This window comes from Mauremys reevesii, linkage group 8 (assembly GCF_016161935.1).
Source record: "Mauremys reevesii isolate NIE-2019 linkage group 8, ASM1616193v1, whole genome shotgun sequence".
Lineage (NCBI taxonomy): Eukaryota > Metazoa > Chordata > Testudines > Geoemydidae > Mauremys > Mauremys reevesii.
Window position 1 is genome coordinate 22,000,169 of NC_052630.1, and position 19,717 is coordinate 22,019,885.

The window sequence follows — 19,717 nt, forward strand, 5'->3', positions numbered from 1 at the left end:
GAATTGTGGGAGAGCTTGTCTGTCCTTTCTGGGCATATGGGAGGAACTGTGGGAAGACACTGGAGGGATAGAAGCACTCTATCCTGAGTCCACACTACAAAGCAATTGTGTGGGCAGCTGAGGAGTTGTGTTAACTTGAGCTTTAGCATCTACTCCCTCTCAGGCCAGCCAACTTGAGTTACAAACACCACTGCACTTGAGTTAAGGATGTGTGTGTGTTGATGGGACTTGAGCTGGGGACCAAACTCAATTTATAATCTGAGCTCTGCAGTGAAAACAAGCCTGTGGTGAGTCATATGTTCATAAAGCCTCTTGGCTGGGAACCTGTGGCAGATGGTGAAAGAGGCCTCACCTGAACATGGTCATCCTCAATAACAGGATCACTAGTGCTTGTTGACTTGTCAGCGGTCCTTTTCCGCTTCATTGTTTGTCGAGGCTTCGGCTTGGCCACTTCTGGAAAAAAACAAAAAGGGAAAATTAAAGTGAAGTCTTTCCTCTGTACTAAGCTACAGCCAGGAGAAAAGCAGAAGCATTTCCTAATTGGACCTCCAATAGCCTCATATGCTCTAGCCCCACTAGTGTAGTCATTGGACCACTCTAGTCTAGCAACTGGGGTCATAACCCATCAACTGCAACATCACCACTTTCAGATGTAATGTCCAAGTCTGTTCAAATGAAAAAAGTAAATATAATTCCCCATTTCACAGGCAAGGATGCTGAAATCACTTGTCCAATGTCTTACAGGGAGCCAGGTTTAGAACCCTACATCCCAGTCCTCTGCTGTAACAACTAGACAATGCGCCACTCCCCACAGAGAACTGGAAATTTTTGGAAAAATAAGAACCGTAATAGGCTTTTCAATAATTAACTGTACAAATCAACAAACTATTTGAAAGCTTGCTCTCACCTCATTTTCCTGGCCACATCTCTGATGCTGCAGATGACACTAACACATAAAGCAGAGTTTGAAGCCCAGCAGCTTCCTACACTGGTTCAGTAGTGACAAGTATTTCAGAGGAAACACTGACCTCACGCTTTGGCAGGTTTCTCTTTGCAATTTAAAATTCAAGGTTTTGCAGGGACACAGTAATAACAAATGACCCTACCATCACTTGGCACTTCTATAGCACCTTCCATCCCAGGATTGAATACCTTATAAAGATTGTTTTTCAACACCCCTGTGAGATAGTTAAGTAAAACAGATTAATATTTCACTGAGGATGAAATACCCTTTGATATTTAGTAATGGATAGGAAGTTTAAAAGGGATGCTGTCAAGCCAAAGAGGCCAAATGTTTGAGTTTTTGTTCCCACATACTCTCAAGTTTAGTGTTTTCCCAGGCCTGCACATCTCCAGGAAAGTGACATTTACAAGAATCCTCTCAAAAGGGATATTGCAGAATTAGAAAGGCTTGGAGAAAGATGACTAGACAAGCAGGATTGTTTACTTGAAAAAGGAGACCAAGACGACGGAACATGATAAAAGTATATAACATAATGAACGGTCTAGAGAAGGTAGATCAGGAGCTTCTGTCTCAAAACACAAGAATGAGACACTGCATGAAATTAATGGGTAGCAAATTCAAAACTGATAAAAGCATTTTTCACAAAACACATAATAAAACTGTGTTATTTGTTGCAGCCAAGAACTTGGCAATATTCGAAAAAGGACTGCACATTTATATGGATGACAAGAATATTGTAAGGGTTATAATGGCTAAAGCTAACAAATTTCAAAATGGAGCTTATACCTTATGCTTCAGGGGCCTGGTCTACACCGGGGGCGGGGGGGGGGGGAACGGATCTAAGATACGCAACTTCAGCTACGAGAATAGCATAGCTGAAGTCGACGTATCTTAGATCGAATTAAAATTACTTACTTCGCATCCTCGCGGCGCTGGATTGAAGGCCGCGGCTCCCCCGTTGACTTTGCTTCCGTCTCTTGCACTGCTGGAGTTCAGCAGTCAACGGGAGAGCGATTGGGGATCGATTTATCACATCTACACTACACATTATAAATCAATCCCTGATAGATCGATCGCTACCCGCCAATCCGGGTAGTGTAGACCTACCCAGGGTTTAAATCAATACCTAACTCACTATTAGATCAGGATGAGAACTAATATGGGGAGGAGGAAGGGCAGATTATCCCACATCTGCCTATTCCATGGTTCTTGTACCTTTCTCTGCAGTGTCTGTGCTGGCCACTATTGAGACAGGACATTGGACTAAATGGACCCCAGGTCTGATCCATTCTGGCAAGTCCTATGTTTCTAAGTGTTCAGGAGAATGGGACATATGTACATTTTACTTCAATGAATGCCTACAAGAGTACAGCCAATAAGAACTGAAGGTGGCAGAATGTGGACAAATAGTTAATATGACTCCTGAAATCAGAGGAGGGAGGAAAAAACCTGGGCAGCACTTTAATATTATAGGTCAAAGTTAGTTAGATTTTCTTTAATCTAATAATATTCTACTGCCTCCATTTAGGAAAAACAATGAAGTTACTTTTAGGATACTATGAAGAGATGAATTTAACATTTACAGAGGCACAGATTTTTAGCTGACTAATCTTGAGCGTGTCCCCTAAAGTTGGATAACCTGCTAATGAGGATGGCCTGTAAGTTACCCTTTTGTGACAAGGCTTTCTCTCTATTCACCGTGGCACTGTTACAAAGTTCTCACGGTGATACCAATGCAAGTCCGTGGACATGATGTTATGACATTGAGACAATGTCAAGGAAAGTTATACTGCCGTTAAAAAACAAAAAAGGAAGTTGAACACAAAGGCCTGTTTGATAATGTTACAGCTGAGACTAGGAGTTTGAGTTACAATTGCCACTCAAACTTTAACTGAGCCTGCAGCATTCAGGATCCTCTCTAGAGGACCAGTAGTTGTGGGAGATGAAATATAACAATGAAAAAATGTATTCTACAATTGGAATAAGCAAATCATTGTACATATGAACCATCATCCAGTATGATTTAATGACAGTACATATAACATATGTGACCAGGAATATATTCACTTATTGTAATACAAGAAAAACATCCCAAATGTATGTTGAATTGTGCACAGTACAGCTCCAGGCAAAGTTCTCTTCTTCAAAGGGCTTACCATGGATGTAATTCCAAAATGCTGCCTTCAGCTATAAGTTAAACCTAAGACAAGCTTCAAATAAAATGCTTATTAAATGACAAAACCAGTTTTGCTTGATGCTTTTTACTGTAATTAGAATATCATACAAGTCAATAGGTTTCTTCCCTTTTGCCATCTTATCTGCGGTATTAGTAATTATTTTTATGATTATTTCACTCTTTACCATATTAAGCAATAGAAAAAGTTAAAACTTGGATGTCTGAGAAAATGTTAAACAATTACTCAAGACAAACAATTATAGAAGATTCACTTTCATAAATAAAAGTTTGTTACAAAAGCCAAAAACCACAATGTCACTTTGTTCTGGAACTCACAGGCAAAACAATAAAGAGCCATGAATCTCAATGCGTTTATTCAAACCCATTACAGGAAAATCTCTTCAGTTTTGTAACAAACCATTTTCAAGTTTAGCACTGAGTGTAAATGAATATTACATTCCCGCATGGGGGAAGAGGAGGGAAGTAGACTATAATGGCTAGACAGATGGAGCCTCACTGTTGTATATGTCCAGGCATACACAGCATGAATCTGGGCCTGGGCCACACCAGATTAGACTGGTACATCAAGACAGAGTCTGCCTCCAGCATTAGCCAACACCTAATGCCTCAGAGCAGGCAACTGCTGCACAAGGGCATAGATGTGCACACACTTGTGTGGCTGGTGGTGGTGGGTTTTTTTTTTTTGGGGGGGGGGGAGGGGATAATTTCTGACTTCTGCAGGCAATCAGCTTATGCCATGAAATATAAAATGTGAAGACACTTAACATGCAGAAGAAACAGACCCTTTCCTTAACTGAGACAGGAGAGCAGCACTATTTTCAGGAAATGTCTGGCATGCACACAATGCACTGTATACTTTAATGATTTCATTCCATTACTATTAATAATGGAGCGAGTTAGGAAATAGAAAATTCAAGATGAATATCAGGATAATGTTTTCAATCTGAGATATATTAGGCGAAGGAGTAGTCTCCTAAGAGAAGTGATTTAAGCTTCATCAGCACTTGGGACATTGAACTTGACTGGACACTCGAAAACGTACTGTAAAAATCAATTCTGCATTGGCAGAGATATGGATTTGATGACTGAATAAATCTTTTCCATCTCCACTGTCTATGATTCTATAATTAACACCTTTCTTTTCTGTCCCATTTTACTTGTTAGATGCTTCCAGACAGGAATTCTGGGTATGTGGAAAATATTTTTGAAAAGTGCCAGCCCAGACTGACAAGTGGAATCAATAGCAGCTTGGACAGAGAAACCTTACTTAATGTACAGTGAAGTAATAGAAGATGCCAGCAAGTTCCCTCCCTCCATCCCAAATTTTAGTCTTTGTTTCATCTCTTTAGATGGGTTCTTTTAGCATTCTGGATATCATGCAAACTGTTTCATGAGAAATGCATTTTCAAAGTCTCTTATTCATGCCGCAGCAATTGGAAGTGGGACCCATTATGCAGGTGTGTGTTTGTATACTACTAAGGTTGGGTAATAATTACATTTTGCCCTACTGGCTGATAAATTATCACAATTGTTTCATCAACTTTTTTCCTCTGGCAAAGAGTGGAGCACCCCTGCTTCCTCTTTAACAGAAGAAATTCTTGAATGGGGGAGCAATTCTTATGTTTCAGTGAATAATAGCTTATAAAGACAGAAACACCAAGATGAGCTGTCAACAATTTTGTAAGTGTTTTTCAAAATAATAAATCAATCATTGTTCCAACCTTACCATATATGCATGACACACATGAAAACATATGAGAGAATATGGAGATCATGGTCACGCTTGCAGAAAGATGTGTGTGACCACAAGCAGCTATGAAACTGATAAATCAGTCATTTCAACTCTCTGGCTCTTCTGTCAATCAATAAAACTTTTTATTTACAAGCATGCAGAATTATTGAGTTATTAAAATATGGGTGATTCTTTTATTTGATAGTTGCTACTTTAGTATGAAACAGTAACTCTGAAGTAAAATATACAAGTGTAGGCCATACCTGATTCAGACAACAGAGGTACATGGGACAGTTTGCTTCTGGCTCTTGTTAGAGGCCGGCGGGGATAATCTTCATTATACTCCATTTCATAGTTCCCTGGCTGTGAGCCAGCGCTCTCCTCCTCACCAGCAATCCCACAGACACTCCCATTAGTCCTTTCAGTGTTTGCCTCTCCTGGAGACCCACTGTTTGGCAGCGTCCTAAGTGAAAAATCTGACCCAGTGCTATTTGGTCCATTCCTAGTGCAGGCACCACTAGTGGATGGGCACTCCGCATCAGAGCACCCACTAATCCTCCTTTGTGGCTCCTGCTGCCTGTAGCAGGAGCACCTGGAGCAAATGGCACCCTCCTCACTGTCTCTCTCATTGGAGCCTTCGCTCTTACAAGGGGAGCAGACACACTGCCTGGATTCATCTGCAATTGTTGGACTGGTGCCAGCAGAGTGGCTATTAGCTGTCCTTGCACAATCAGGGCTTGAAGAAGCAGCACTGCAAGAGTTGGAGGTCCCTGTCGATCCAGCAGCATTGGTGCAACCTGGGTAAGAATCTTTGATTTTATTCCTTTCAGGCATGTCACTGGCTGCTTTCATATCTGCTTTAATCTGCTCACTGGTCACTTGACAGCCTTTCTCACAGCTGCTCTCCTCAGCATGGAATTGCTTCACCTGGCCCACTTGGTTGGCACTGCACCTCTTCCGCAACGGCGTCTTGCCTTTACCGCTCACTGCTGATACAGTAACATTAAGCATGAAAGAACAACAAAGCAAGCGAATGCAAGGTTTCAATAAACGCATATGGACAACCTGCAGAATAGTACGCGGTAGGACACCACCTAAAAGTGTAGACAGCCAGGAGTTCAGCAGCAAAGGCCGTGGGGAGGTCAGTGACAACCAATATTTTGAATTAGGACTTATTCTGAAGTGGTGGGAAGTTAACACTTATCCCATCGGCAGCTGAATCTCTCTAATGTCCTGGAGCTGCTCATCTGAACTGATGTACCAGGCACATCAAGAGGTACACATTTGCTGGATGTGCCCTAGGGCTTTCTGGAAGCAGCTCACTGGTTAAAAAGTCCAATGTGCAAGAACATGATATGAGAATGTATTTGTAGCAATTCTTAGTTCTCTTGAAAATAAGGAATTAAATGACAACTTTGAAAGTCTGAAGCACTATCCGTTCTAAGCACTGTGCAATCATTAATTTACACACCTACATGTGAGGTATGGTAGATAAGTTGTTTTCCCATTTTACAGAGGGATAGAGACAGAATCAACGTCAAAACCAGCATTAAAGCTCAGAAATATCTAGCTCCCAGCCCCCTGCTCAGTGTACTAGACCAGATAGCTCCCAACGGCACCGGTATCACTGGGAAAGCTTCTGCAAACAGCTCTCCAAACGTATCTTAATTCTGACTTGTAGCTATCCCCTGCTATTTCAACTCTGGGTCCCCGACCTCATTGCTACACTGTAGCTTGCCTGGGACTTCCTTTGAGTTGAAACTACTAGTCCTGTCAAAAAGTACTAAATCACTAACAATTTTGAGATGCAGATACACACCAACTACTAGTGTGAAGCCACCAAATTCAATCTCACTTCTGAACTAAGGCTGATGTGCGCTCAGATCTGCAGAAATGAAAGGCTAGTAGAGTACATTAAGCCAACACACCACTCAGCTCTATCCAATATAGGATTATTATTATTATACTGTTCAGTTAGCTAAACCCTTTGTAGGCTACAAGCCCCAGAAGAACCAGGCTATATGTACTTCATGTCAATTATCTGGCTTCCTGTATAGAGAGTGTAATTCAACGTTTACTTCCTCCTCTTGCATACACACGTGGACCAATGTCCTACTCAGAATGAGCAGATGAAGACTTCAGAAATGTTATTCAAGTCATCTGTTTTTCTGGAGAGGTACCACAGACCCAGGATAAAGCACCTGGGTTTTAGTCCCATCTCTGCCACAAAGCCACCGTGTGACTTTTGTCAAATTACTTTACCTCTCTGTGCCTTAGTTTCCCTTTCTATCCATTGTCTGTCTTGCCTATTTAGACTATAAGCTCTTCAGGAAAGTGATAGTCTCTTGCTGTATTTTTCCACATTGTACAACTGGGCTTCAACCTTTATTGGAGCCTGTGGGTGTTACTGTAATACAAACAATGACAGTAACAATAATGAGCCTTGTTCCAAAGCAGAGGAGCCTGACAGCTGAAAAAAGGGAGGATTCACTTCATTCCTAAGCTATAACATTCTCTTTAAAGAGAAGACTGGATCTGGACTACTTTCTCTGGGACATTCCCAGGAAGCCTACATTATCCATTAGATGGCAGTAGCATTTCCTACTCCTCTCCTAAGCATTTGCTTGATAGCTTTTCAACCTGTGACTGTAGGCACTTTGATAAAGAGTTCCTATTAGCAACACAGTTGCGAATCTGGACATACAGATGTCTACTGTAAGCCACTGACACAATGAATGTACCTGCAAATATGTACGAGCAGTCCTGTGCCTGCAAAAATCTGCAGCTATGCTTCTGGCATTTATGGTGTGTGTCCCCATTTTACACATGTGAATGCAGCATTATGGGGATGTATCCTACTGCTCCATTCTAGGTTGTAATGAATCTGTATGACTAGTCGTTACCTGAGGCATGGAAAAGAAGCAAAATGGGTTCTTTTAAGCTTCAGTCTCCAAACTTGGAGACTTTGCCTAGTGTAATCCAGCCCTTACTAATAAGCCAACCCATACAAAATCTTTCAGACCTGACGGCTCTCTGGTTTCCACTGGATCTCTGACTTTCTCTTCTCCATCAGAGTAACTCTGTGCAATGCTGTTAGTAATGCAGGCTCTTGAGGACCCCATGTTCTCTTCTTCATCCTCACTGTCCGAGTCATGGACAGTAATAGGTGTAGCTTTTACGATAGGCTGAAGGCCACTGGGTCCTGAAACAGGAGAAGAATGCTGACAGTTCATTTACGCAAGGCAAGCACTGATTGTAGAGTGTTATAATGCAATAGTTCCTGTCTGGTGAAGTTCTCCAGCAGTTTGGGAATACCATAGAAAGCCCAACTCTGCACTCTTTAATGTGGATCCTGCATAAAAACTCAAATGCTGCAAAAGTGATTTAAAGATGCAGCATTAAAACACACTTAAAACAATCAAAGATGTTCTAATCTATCAGAAAAAGGGCTGACAATAGGCCAGAATACTGGTTTTCTATGACATGCCTCACACTCAAAGTATCCCAGAAGTATCTTCCACAACAGTGAGAAACTGATAATGCAGTAACTGAGGTGCTAATTTGAAAGGCATTTTGTGCTGATCCCTTAGAATCTGTGTTTCTGGGAGCGCAAATGTTAGCCAGGACATTGGGATTATTCTCAAATCCTTCTGAAAGAGCATCCAGGGATGTCAAACTTCCACCCAGGTACCCCTCAAAGATGGGCAGAAAAGACCCCTAGTGGTGCAGCAGTCTTCCTCTCAGTAACATCTCAGAGTGTCCGCACTGAGTGCAAACCCATGCTCTCTGAGGGGCTCAACTCTCATGCTTCTGGCTGTTGGGATAGAGTGCTGCTAGCTGTACCAAACTGGCACAGTATATGGTACCTGTGAATAATTCAAGAAATGAACATCAGCATGGAAGTAAATTTCCAGGGGCTTTTTGGAAAAACACTCCAGTGAACAGACACCCTGGTTTTGTTTTAAGCTGTTGGCATATCTACAGTGCAACGTGCTGCATCAGTAATTGAGACTGTCTGATGCGACTCATTAATGCAACTTAAATTAGTGCTTATACAAGATGCTCTGGCTAAAACACACCCAAAGGGGAAGAGTCCATAACCTGCAGTGGGAGGAGGGAGACCATAAATGCAAGGGCTGGAACAAGGCAAAGCAAGTAAGAATATTCATGCCTTCTGACACTCTCATTACACTGCAGTATGAAAATTAGGCCTTAAAAGCATAATCCCTCACCAAATGAACTGCAGAAAAGTGGGGACTGTAGAGCAGACTATAAATCACAAGTTTCTTTGCAGCAAAACCCACCATACCAGAGCTATTAATTCAAATGTCTCACATGTCCTAACTGAAGAAAAGTCAAGTCAGAATAGAATCAAACTGAACTAATGAATCTTGCAACTCGAAGGATCTTGAAGTAATGAGTACTTTCCAGGATCAGAATTACCTGCTTGCTCCTCATCAACATCCATAGGAATAACTGCTGGATTATGAGCAGAGGCCTCATTCTGACCATCCCCTGCAGCCACTCCATCATCCTGTGCCACTTCCTCCATATCATTCAGTGCTGAAAAGATCGAGATAATAAAAATCAACCGTCAAGAAAAAGAAGCCAAAGCACATAGCTCAATATATGTAGAAGGATTTCAAGTGATAATCACACTGAAGTCACAGAGAGGCACTGTAGTGATGTGATATCACTAACAGTAACTGCCTTATTTCCTCACTCAGTCATGCTGAAGCCTCTCAGAGATTACTGGTTCTGTAACTTCTAGGGGATTCGGGCCCAATTCTATACTCTTGGTTTTGCTGAAGGAAGTGGCTCCTTCAGGATTCTCCATTCTTCACCCTGAAAAGGTTCCTTGCATTACCATGACGAGTCCATCTGCTTGAGGTCTTTATGCTGCTTTCCCCAGAACATTTGTATAATTTCTGGGTAAACTGGATGGTATGCTACAAAGTAACTTGATGCAATTCCAACCCTGACCAAGTGAGCTCAAATCACAAATTAATATTTCTCTGTGGAGCAGTACAGTATGTAATCTTTGAACTGCTGGGCTAGTATCTATATTATTGTTTATCTTTAAATGACTTCTTGTTAGGATAGCATAGATCAACCATTAGATTTAATATGCAGATCAAGTTTGGTCTTATGGATAGATACTAAATAGAGGAGATTAACTCCATAGTTTGAAGGCTACACAGTTTAAGAGTGTCTTTCAATACACACTCATTTTTTGCCTACAGTCCTGTGCAAATGGCAATGCAAAATGTGACCATTTCTTTCAGAGGCTCACAAAAGATCAGTGGTTACCCTCAGCTGCAATCTGCTGCTCTTCCACCTGCCCATCTTGCCGCAGCTCGTTCTCCTCGTTCTGGTCATTTGGGTGTTGATGGTTGTTGTGATGGATGTTGGGGTTGTTGTTGTTCTGGTGGTTGTTGTTGTTGTCATTATCATTGTTGGAGTTCTGATTACTGACTAGGGCAGATGAAACACCAATCCCTGTGCCAGCACTCAGGCCCACACGAGCACAGCCCTGAAATAAACAAAAACACAAAAAGATTCTCAATTGCTGATGTCAAATCTCAACAACGTATCAGAACATTGATACAAAACCATTGTATCAATACTGTCATATTTGTGGTTGGGCAGTATGTGTGTAGATATGGAGAAGAATCTGCTCAAAAAACTTTCTGTACTTACATTGCACGGATTGCATATTTGGTTGCCAAATTTACACCTTTCCCTTTCCTCTTTTAAACTGGCATTAAAAACATAAAGTTCAATAGCACACTCTTATGGTAAGAAGTTGTAATGCATAGGTCATAGGATCAGAGAAGCTAGAAATGAAAGAAAATCTAGTAGAAGAGTTTGTATTTCCTTTCCAGAGCAAGATGGGCCCTAGACAGAGGACAGATATTAAGATGATGCTATTGTTGATTTTCTAGTAAAAAACAAAAACATATAAAGGTTTCTGGAATAATCTTATCATTAAGCAGTATTTAGTACGTTGCCACAGTTGTGAAAATTGTTATTAGAAGTAATTTAACAGTTTGGGGGGGGAGGGAATGAGGAAGGGAGACAAAAATCAGAGAATCTATATATGAAAGTATTCACATACACGAAGGAATAGTACCACATTTTTACCATGCTGCAAAATCATAAGAATACTTAGTACAACGTGTAATTCTCTCAATACAAAAACAAGTCTCATGCAAAAAAAAAATAAAATAAAATAAAACCAAATCAAACCAACCCCAAAAGAGCAATGAAAACCCCTAATAAAAATTTGGACAGTACATCTAAACCTTCTTTTCTGAGGACAACAAAATATTCAATCATTAGTACTACATTCCACCACTACTGCTGTCTGCAAATGGATACAACTGTTCTTCATTGCATTTCACAGATTCATCGATCATAAGGCCAGCAGGGAAAACTGTAATACTCTAGTTTGACCTGCATAATATAGGCCATAGAACTTCAGAGCATATCTTTTAGAGAAACATCTTTCATGGAAATCGTATTCCTAAGTCACTCACTGAACTATTTAATTAATTATAACTATAAAAAGCATGTACCTTAACAGAACTCTGGTATAGTTCAGATGCCCTAGCAACAATTTCAAAAAACAAACCTCAAAACTTACCTTAGGAGGTTCCCGGAACATCTGGTCCAGAGAGATAAACTCCAAGCTTGGCAGTAATTCAATGAACTGACTAAAAGAATCTAGCTTTATTGCATGGCATCGCACCAGGGTGAGGTCAACTAGCCGGGTCCATCTTGAATGATCTGTGGAAGGAGAGAGATACATGCTCCTTGAAGGATTTCACACCTCTTTTATCTCCCATTAGAACTTTTGCAGATTTGAGACTGTTAGCCTTCCATTACCACCGCTCTGACAGTTGAAATTTATCAGCATCATTGGGGTTCCAAATGTCTGCATCTCCATATTTGTTTATCATGGGACAGAATAGTTAGCAGAATTATGGAAAACCTTCCTTCATTATTAGGGCTCTCTCTCTGTTTGGGGTTTTCTTTGCCCTACCTGTTTTTTAAAATGTCGCCGACTGGGGAAAGGGATAATTCAGGTGTCTGCTAACTGTGTTACTTTCATCTTTTTGTAACAAGTCTGAATACAGCCAACATCTATAATGACTGTTCACAACCTATATGAAAAGCATTTGTAGTCTCAGTCTAGCTCATAATAGACAAGCATCCGCATCACAGAAATCACTATCGTAATCAGCACTAATTTGCACTCTCGTCAACTCTCGGGAAAGGGGACCAGAGTAGAATCGGCAATAGACACGAAAATACACTCATCAACAGTAGTAGTCCTGGAAAGTCAGAGTTCAAGCACAATGAAGCATCGGGAACACTTTTGAATAGGACTATCTGTATTAAATGGGTATGTTATTTTATATGATGCACTATTCAACTATATTTCTCACTTACTAATTTGGAAACATCAATAATTCCTAACTACTATCCCAATCTACAGTGCAAATTAACAATATTCTGTTTGTGTGTATACATTATATACACACACAGAAGGCATGGCATTCAACTACCAAATCTTTAAAAAAAATCTGACCATTTCTTGGTCTCAAATGTTTCCTTAAATTACAGGATTATGATGTTCATTTACTGAAAGGAGTTTAACTACAAATCTTCATCCTGATATGAGGCATTCACACTGTATCTCCAGCATTCCAAAAGCATTCAATACCTGTGATCCAATTGTTTGGGTTGTGCAGATGTGGGCAGTTGTACACGACCAGATACTTGATGCAAGAGAACACTTCATTTACAGCCTTCATTCCAATGTCTGTGATGATTCCTGGATTTTCAACCACATCAGCCAAGCCATACTTTACCAAGTCCCCATTAGTCATTTTGCCTATAGAAAGACAATAGAAGATTTCAGCAATCTGCCGCTTCAGAAGTTGCAGCCTTTTAGATAAGCCTTTTCTGAATTCCATACTGTAATCCCATTTGACACAAAGACCAGAATATTACTTTCATTAGACAAAGCAAAATCTCTGTCCCAGTTACAATGGAAGTTGCAGGGGGTACAGAAAAAACATATTTGACTATACGATACAACATACAAGAGCAATAATTATTTATATTCTTTTAAAAGCAAGCATTGGAAAAATACACCCAAACCATCAATTTGCACTATCCTTAACCCTAACCCTCAGCAGGTAATTTAAGATTTTTTTTAAAAAAATGTTCATACATTGTAGCAAAAACTCATCAACATATCCCAGATGAAGGGTTTCAAATTGTGGGAACTCCAGTTCTGCCATCTTCAGTGCAGAAAAGACACCATCTTTGGTCAGGGAAGGCTGAATTCGCACTTCATGCAACCTAAAAGCAATCAAGTACAGTTCACATTCAAGGTGAGATGCAACAAAGCACTGTTTAGTACAGAAAACATCTGAGTGAATGCCTCTGTTCCACTCTAGGCAGTAAAATGAAAACATTTATTTGACGATGGTGAAATCCAATGGATACCTGCATCTTTCAGTGACAATATTTTGCAGTTATACAGCGAGGAACTTCAAGCAATTTATAAACACTAATTAAGCCTCATACACACCTGTGAGGAAAATACTAATATACTCATTTTACAGATGACAAAGTGCAGTGACTTGGCTCAGGCCACAGAACAAGTCAGTGACAGACCTAATAACAGAACCCAGGCATGGTAATTCCCAGTCCTTTCCTCTAGCCATTTGGTATTCTTGTTATAGATTGTAAAAGTTCACATGGGTTTTCTATTAAACATTTAAAACTTCTTGTTCTTCAAACACTGGGAATTTATTAAGTTACCTAAACAACTGTGATTTGAAGAGAGCGAAACCAGAAAGGAAAGACAACGGCTGGGGAAGGCAAGTACCTTCGTGCAGCAGTTATGATGAGGTAGCCAAGATCCACTTCAAGAGCATTCTTGCAAGCTCCCAAAACTATAGTGTGCAAATTCCTAAAACCACCTGATAAGGGGAAAGAAAAGCAAAATTTCACTTTAGTCAACGGATTGTGGCATTAAAACATTACCCACTTTCCTGGTGTTATTTTACCAATGCACTATTGCAATTAACAACAAGAATACATGCCATTTTTAAGCAAATTAATATAAGCTTCCTTATGTTGACACCTACTGGTAGGAGGTAGCCCTGACTACCAGAACAGAAGTTTCTCAAGAAGTTATTTTAAAAAAAATTAAAAGTGACTTTCCTCCAAATTATTTCTGCTAGTTCTATCCTCTAGAACAGGGGTGGGCAACCTGAGCCTGAGAAGGAGCCAGAATTTACCAATGTACATTGCCAAAGAGCCACAGTAATACAGCCTCCCATCAGCTCCCCGATCCCCGGCTCCCAGTACCTCCCACCCACTGGCAGCTCCACGCGCCTCCCCTTCCCTGCACCTCCCAATCAGCTGTTTCGTGGTGTGCAGGAGGCTTTGGGGGAAGGAGTGAGGGCATGGCAGGCTCAGGGGAGGGGACGGGAAAGGGTGGAGTGGAGGCAGGGCCTGTGGCAGAGCCAGGGGTTGAGCAGTGAGCACTCATCAGTACATTGGAAAGTTGGTGCCTGTAGCTCCAGCCCCAGAGTTGGTGCCTATACAAGGAGTTGCATATTAACTTCTCCAGAGCCACAGGTTGCCCACCCCTGCTCTAGAAAGTGAAATGACAGTAAATATTGACATTTGGTTGCCATGTCAAAAGGTAGCAACTGTTTAATAGTTTCCATTGTTATTGAAATATATAACTTCAATTTAACTTAGCTTTTGTTTGTTTTCAGTATTAGTATACAAAAATGTGTCACTAAAGCATATAGTTATACATATAAGATTAAAACAATACCCAAAATAAAACAGAAGTCCATTATTAACACCCTTTGAACACAGCTAAAAGAACCAACTGTAGAATAAGAGCATTACCCATCAGGTGCCCTAGGTAATTTTGTTCTATTCTTCCAGGCAGTAGGAAGTTGTATACCTGATCTCCAGCTATCTTCTACAACATGCTGGATAAGTCCTCCAAGAAAAGGAACTCGAACCAGTTCTAAATGCTCCAGGTTTCGGGCAGAAGCCAAACCCGTCACTAAAGGGACATATTTCAAAGAATTTGTGGGTCCTGCAGAGAAAAAAAAATCTTCTGATAGGGAACATATACACAGAAAGTTGCTTATTTAATTATATTGAATACATCATTCAAATAATGCAGCCATCAGATACGCTGACCTGCACGTGTTCAGTTCACCAAGTCATCAGAACTTAGAACTAGAGGTGTTCTCCTATTAATGTAACAACTCAATACAGCACAGGATATTTTTTTCTCAATATGAAACATGAAATAAAGCCTTTGATTGCTTCTGGAGTACTGCATGATGGGCAATCCCAAGGCCTTCTCTGCATTAGAAAACTTAGTAAACTTACTACAGCAACTGCCAGCAATGGTGCAGCTGTACAGGTGTAAGTGCTATGGTAGACAGGGCTAAGGCATTTTTACCATCATGTTATGAAAACTGTTCTGAGCTAGTGTCTTTTGATAGTCTAGTACTAATGCAGTTGCAATATCATTAGTACAGGTACTAGTTTTTTCCTATATACATGCATCCCTTCCCCAGAAGGATTCTCTTGTCTCTTACCTGCACAGTTCCTCATGACAAAAGTGCGTAAACTGATGCAAAGAAAATCTTTAAAGGGCTGTGGTTTGGTGAGCCTCACCCACTTCAAATAAAGATGCCTCAGCATTGGGATACAAGGAATTTCAGGAACATTTACCCCTAAAATACAGAACAACAACAACAAAATCAAATCAGGTCCCACATTAAACAAACTTTCAGATGTCAACTGTAGAATGAATCTCTCAGGGCACATCTACACTACAAAATTAAGTCAACCTAAGTTAGGTCGGCATACAGCTGTCACAGTAATTACATCGCTTGTGCATGTCTACAGTTTGCTCCTTGTGTTGGCTGTGCACGTCCTCACCAGGAGCGTTTGCACTGTTTGAACTGTCAATGTGGGGCATTGTGGGACAGCTTCTGAAAGCCAGGAACAGTCAATGTAAGCAATGCAGTGTCTATACTGACATTGTGTCAACCTAATTACATCAATATTGATTCTATGCCTCTCATGGAGGTGGTATTATTAAGTTGGTGTAGTGGGAGAGTTACGTCAGCGGGAGCGAAATTTTAGTATAAACACTTACAGAGTTTGGTCAATATAAGCTGCCTTGCGTTGACCTAACTCTGTAGAGTAGACCAGGGCTCAGGGTAATTAGAGAAACCAGATGGATGAGGTGATCTTTTATTGGACCAACTTCTGTTGCTGAGAGACAAGCTTACACAGAGCTCTTCTTCAGGTCTGGGAAACTTCCTCAGGCTGTGTCTACACAAGCAACTTACGTCGGTATAACTACATCACTCAGTGGTGCAGAATATCCACCTCCGGAGTGACGCGGTTATACCGACCTAACTCCTGGTGTAAGCAGCACTATGTTGATGGGAGGGCTTCTCTGGTCGATATAACTACTGCCTCTTGGGGAAGTAGATTACCTACATCAACAGGAGAAACCCTAGCGTCAGCATAAGTAGCATCTTCACTGAAGTGTTACAGTGGCACTGCTACAGCTTTTTAAATGTAGACAAGCCCTCAGAGTGGTCACAGCTATATTCAAGATGGAACAGATTGTTTAGCATAAGTAGTTAACACATATTTCAAAGGACCATACAAGTGAAGTGGCCTGTTAACACCCTTCCAGTCATTAAGGGTGGGGGAGAAGCAGGAGGGTAGGGATTGTAAATGGGTTATAGATTGTTGTAATAAATCATTAATACAGTGTCTCTAATCAGTCCATGATTTTTATTGTCTAACAACACATCTCTCAGGGTAAATGATTTTGACTTTGATGGGGGGCACTTACACCCATCTCTATAGACTGCGCCCCAAGAGCAAATGGAACAGTTCAAAAACTATGGGCCCTTGAACTGGGAATTCACCACCATAGGTGCGAACTTTCTCCGGTGCAGGTGGGTACCCGCGTCCCCCCCACCCCTTTCCCCGCCTTAACTCTGCCCCCTCCCTGCCCCTATTGGATCCCTTCCCCAAATCCCTGCCCCAGCCCCACCTCTTTCCCCAGCGCACCGTGTTCCCACTCCTCCCCCATCCCTCTCTGCCCCGCGAAACAGCGCTGGGAGGGAGGGGGGAGACGCAGGACGCGGCAGCGCGCTCACAGAGGAGGCGGAGGTAAGCTGGGGCAGGGCGGGGAATTTTTTTCCGTGGGTGCTCCAGCCCTGGAGAACCCACAGGGTCGGTGCCTATGTTCACCACCATCTGTCAACACAGTCACACCGGAGTTTGTGCTCTGGACCTCTGCTGGCCTAGAGTCAAACATAAGTTCCAAATTATGCAGCATTTCAAATCTTTTAAAGTTCATTTGTATCTAACGCAACTACTTCACCAATAAACTCTTACCTACTAAGTGCAATGTCTGAATTTTAGCTCCTATAGGAATCTTCAGTTTGTTTTCAGGCGGGATTGGAAAAGCACCATTACGATTACGGAACTTCCCTAAAATATGAACTTGTGGCATGTATGTCCAAATGGCTTCCACCAGCTCCAAATGAGAGGTCTCAACACCCTGGATAAAAGTACAACAATAAGCAAAGGCAAGGCTCAAATTACCATATTAAGCAACAATAATATTTCTCTTAACCAAGTAAACATCTCGGTAATGCCCAGAGCTTGATGCAATGCACTAATTCATTTGAAATTTGCAGAGCCATTTGCCTTAAAAGCAGAAGTGGTCATAGGAAACTACTTAATCAGCTGCAATGCTGCTGTAATTCATGGCCTGATCTTGAGAGATGCTGAGCATCTGTAACTCCCATTGAAGCGACTACAAAAAAACTGCACCCATTTGTAAACTAGCAGCACATTTTGTAAACGTTTACTTCAGCTGCCATCAATTCAAGACAAGGATTAAATGCACAACACTACTGGATCCTAGCAAGACGATACAACATCGAGTTTTTTATCCCAACCATCTATTTCCTCTGCAGCCTTATCAAGGATCATAATATCAACTGATGAAACGCATTTATCTTTGGAACCTGCACACTTACCAGCAGATTTGGGCAGGCCTGCAAGGCCTCTAGCACTCCAGGAATGCTGAAAGCTTCATGACCACGGACTCTGCGCCTTTCAAGGTACCTGGGGTGAAGACCATAGAGTTGTTCAATGTCTGGCATCTTCCTCAGCAATGTTAGGAAACTGGAATCAGTGAAACCTATGAGGAGGACACAAGTTTTGAATTTCTTGTGACAGTAAACATCTAGTTGTACGGACAGAACTTATGCTGCAATTCTCTGTGTATAATGAAAAAAATAATTCTCAGCCCTCCAATGCCAGAAGAGGTATTAGATGATATAACAGATGGGTTCCATCCCCAGCTTTTACGAACTAATATTCTACATGTTCTGTTGCCTTTATATCCTTCAGGGCAGCTGTCAAAACTACAGGGCTAGCTGCATTTCTGTCCTCTCTCAGGTCTCTCGCAGTGCACCTCCATGAGTGTCAGGCCTCATCCATTTACCTTCCTGGGGGAGGAAATCTCATTATTCTCTCACTCTTAGATGAGGCCCTGGTCTACAGGACCCCATGTATCAATGGTGCTAACCCAGCAGGTCTGAGGGTTTTGGTACCTGTGGTTCTTCCCTTTGAGAATCTGTGAACAGCAGTGAATACAGTAATCAGACAGCCTGCTTAAACCAAAGTACTGATTAGTCATAACAATAGGAACAAAATACGAGAGAAAAAGGATTTAAAAACAATAAAGAGCCTGTATACATGTATATCTTATCTCAACATCCTCCTGACAGTAACCCCTGTAAGTCTAACTTCCCAGACACTGCAACCTCTGGAGTGTTGCTCACCATAGCTCTCCTTCCGCTCCCCCCCCCCCTCCCCCCGACCCCGCCGCCAAGAGTGTATCTTTAAATCCAGTGCAGGTCTTGCTGTTCAGAAGCTTGCTCTTCCCACCCTTGACAAATTCAATGGGTGAGCTCAGCAAGGGGTTGGAGGTAGAACCTCCAAGTGAATGGCTCTTGCATTGACCTTGAAGTGTTGGCAGATGGGTGGCTAGATGAAGTCGTACTCTTTCTTACCTGCATGCAAACAGCCTCTTCTTGAATTACCTCACGTATTCATACAGTAAACCCCCTTACAACAAACATACATTATTTATAAGTTGTTACAGAGCCGCCCCATTTTCATCACTGTAGTATTCAACACTCATGCAGGCAGGATTTTCAAAAGTACCGCAGGGAGGAAGGCACCAGCTACCACTGAAAGTCAGTGAGCGGTAAGCACTCACCTTTCTTGGCTGCTTTCGAAAAGCACATCCCATATGTCTGTGTATAAATGATATCATAGCTCAGCTAGGTCTCATCAATACCCCATTAACATAATACCCACATGAAGTGTACTACTTACCAGTGGGCATGTATTCCCACCAGCGGCCTGCACAGAGGTCCACGACCTTCACCACTCTCAGGTACAGAGTCACTGCTTCCTTCAGCTTCCGGGAGAGGCATTCCATGCACATGATATCCTGCAGGGGAAGGTACCTTTGGGATGGAAAGAAACTCTGTTCATCAAAGACTTTAGTTCATTTTCTCTCACACCAAAGAACATCCAAAGAATTACTATACAAACCCAGATGTTCCTAACATCTAGAAAAGAATGGATTCAAATGAGATTTTTCAGATAGTACTGTAGCAACCTATGTAAAGTGGCTAGGCAGAAGGGACAG

General features: G+C 41.5%; 1 protein-coding gene across 3 annotated transcripts in view; it reads right to left on the reverse strand.

The window, feature by feature from the left end:
* Window positions 1–19,717, reverse strand: part of FBXO38 (F-box protein 38) — a 33,986-nt gene that overhangs the window by 8,086 nt on the left and 6,183 nt on the right. For 2 of the 3 annotated variants that reach the window (XM_039485488.1, XM_039485489.1), the window contains exons 3-16: window positions 19,399–19,532; window positions 18,030–18,193; window positions 17,380–17,545; window positions 15,549–15,686; window positions 14,897–15,034; window positions 13,799–13,892; window positions 13,136–13,266; window positions 12,623–12,793; window positions 11,540–11,682; window positions 10,204–10,426; window positions 9,337–9,456; window positions 7,916–8,095; window positions 5,157–5,882; window positions 353–453 (exon numbers count right to left, since the gene is read on the reverse strand). In XM_039485488.1, coding sequence (XP_039341422.1) covers window positions 353–453; window positions 5,157–5,882; window positions 7,916–8,095; window positions 9,337–9,456; window positions 10,204–10,426; window positions 11,540–11,682; window positions 12,623–12,793; window positions 13,136–13,266; window positions 13,799–13,892; window positions 14,897–15,034; window positions 15,549–15,686; window positions 17,380–17,545; window positions 18,030–18,193; window positions 19,399–19,532 — 2,629 coding nt within the window. The remainder of the gene's footprint in view (window positions 1–352; window positions 454–5,156; window positions 5,883–7,915; window positions 8,096–9,336; window positions 9,457–10,203; window positions 10,427–11,539; window positions 11,683–12,622; window positions 12,794–13,135; window positions 13,267–13,798; window positions 13,893–14,896; window positions 15,035–15,548; window positions 15,687–17,379; window positions 17,546–18,029; window positions 18,194–19,398; window positions 19,533–19,717) is intronic. The other variant, XM_039485490.1, reaches the window with a different exon arrangement.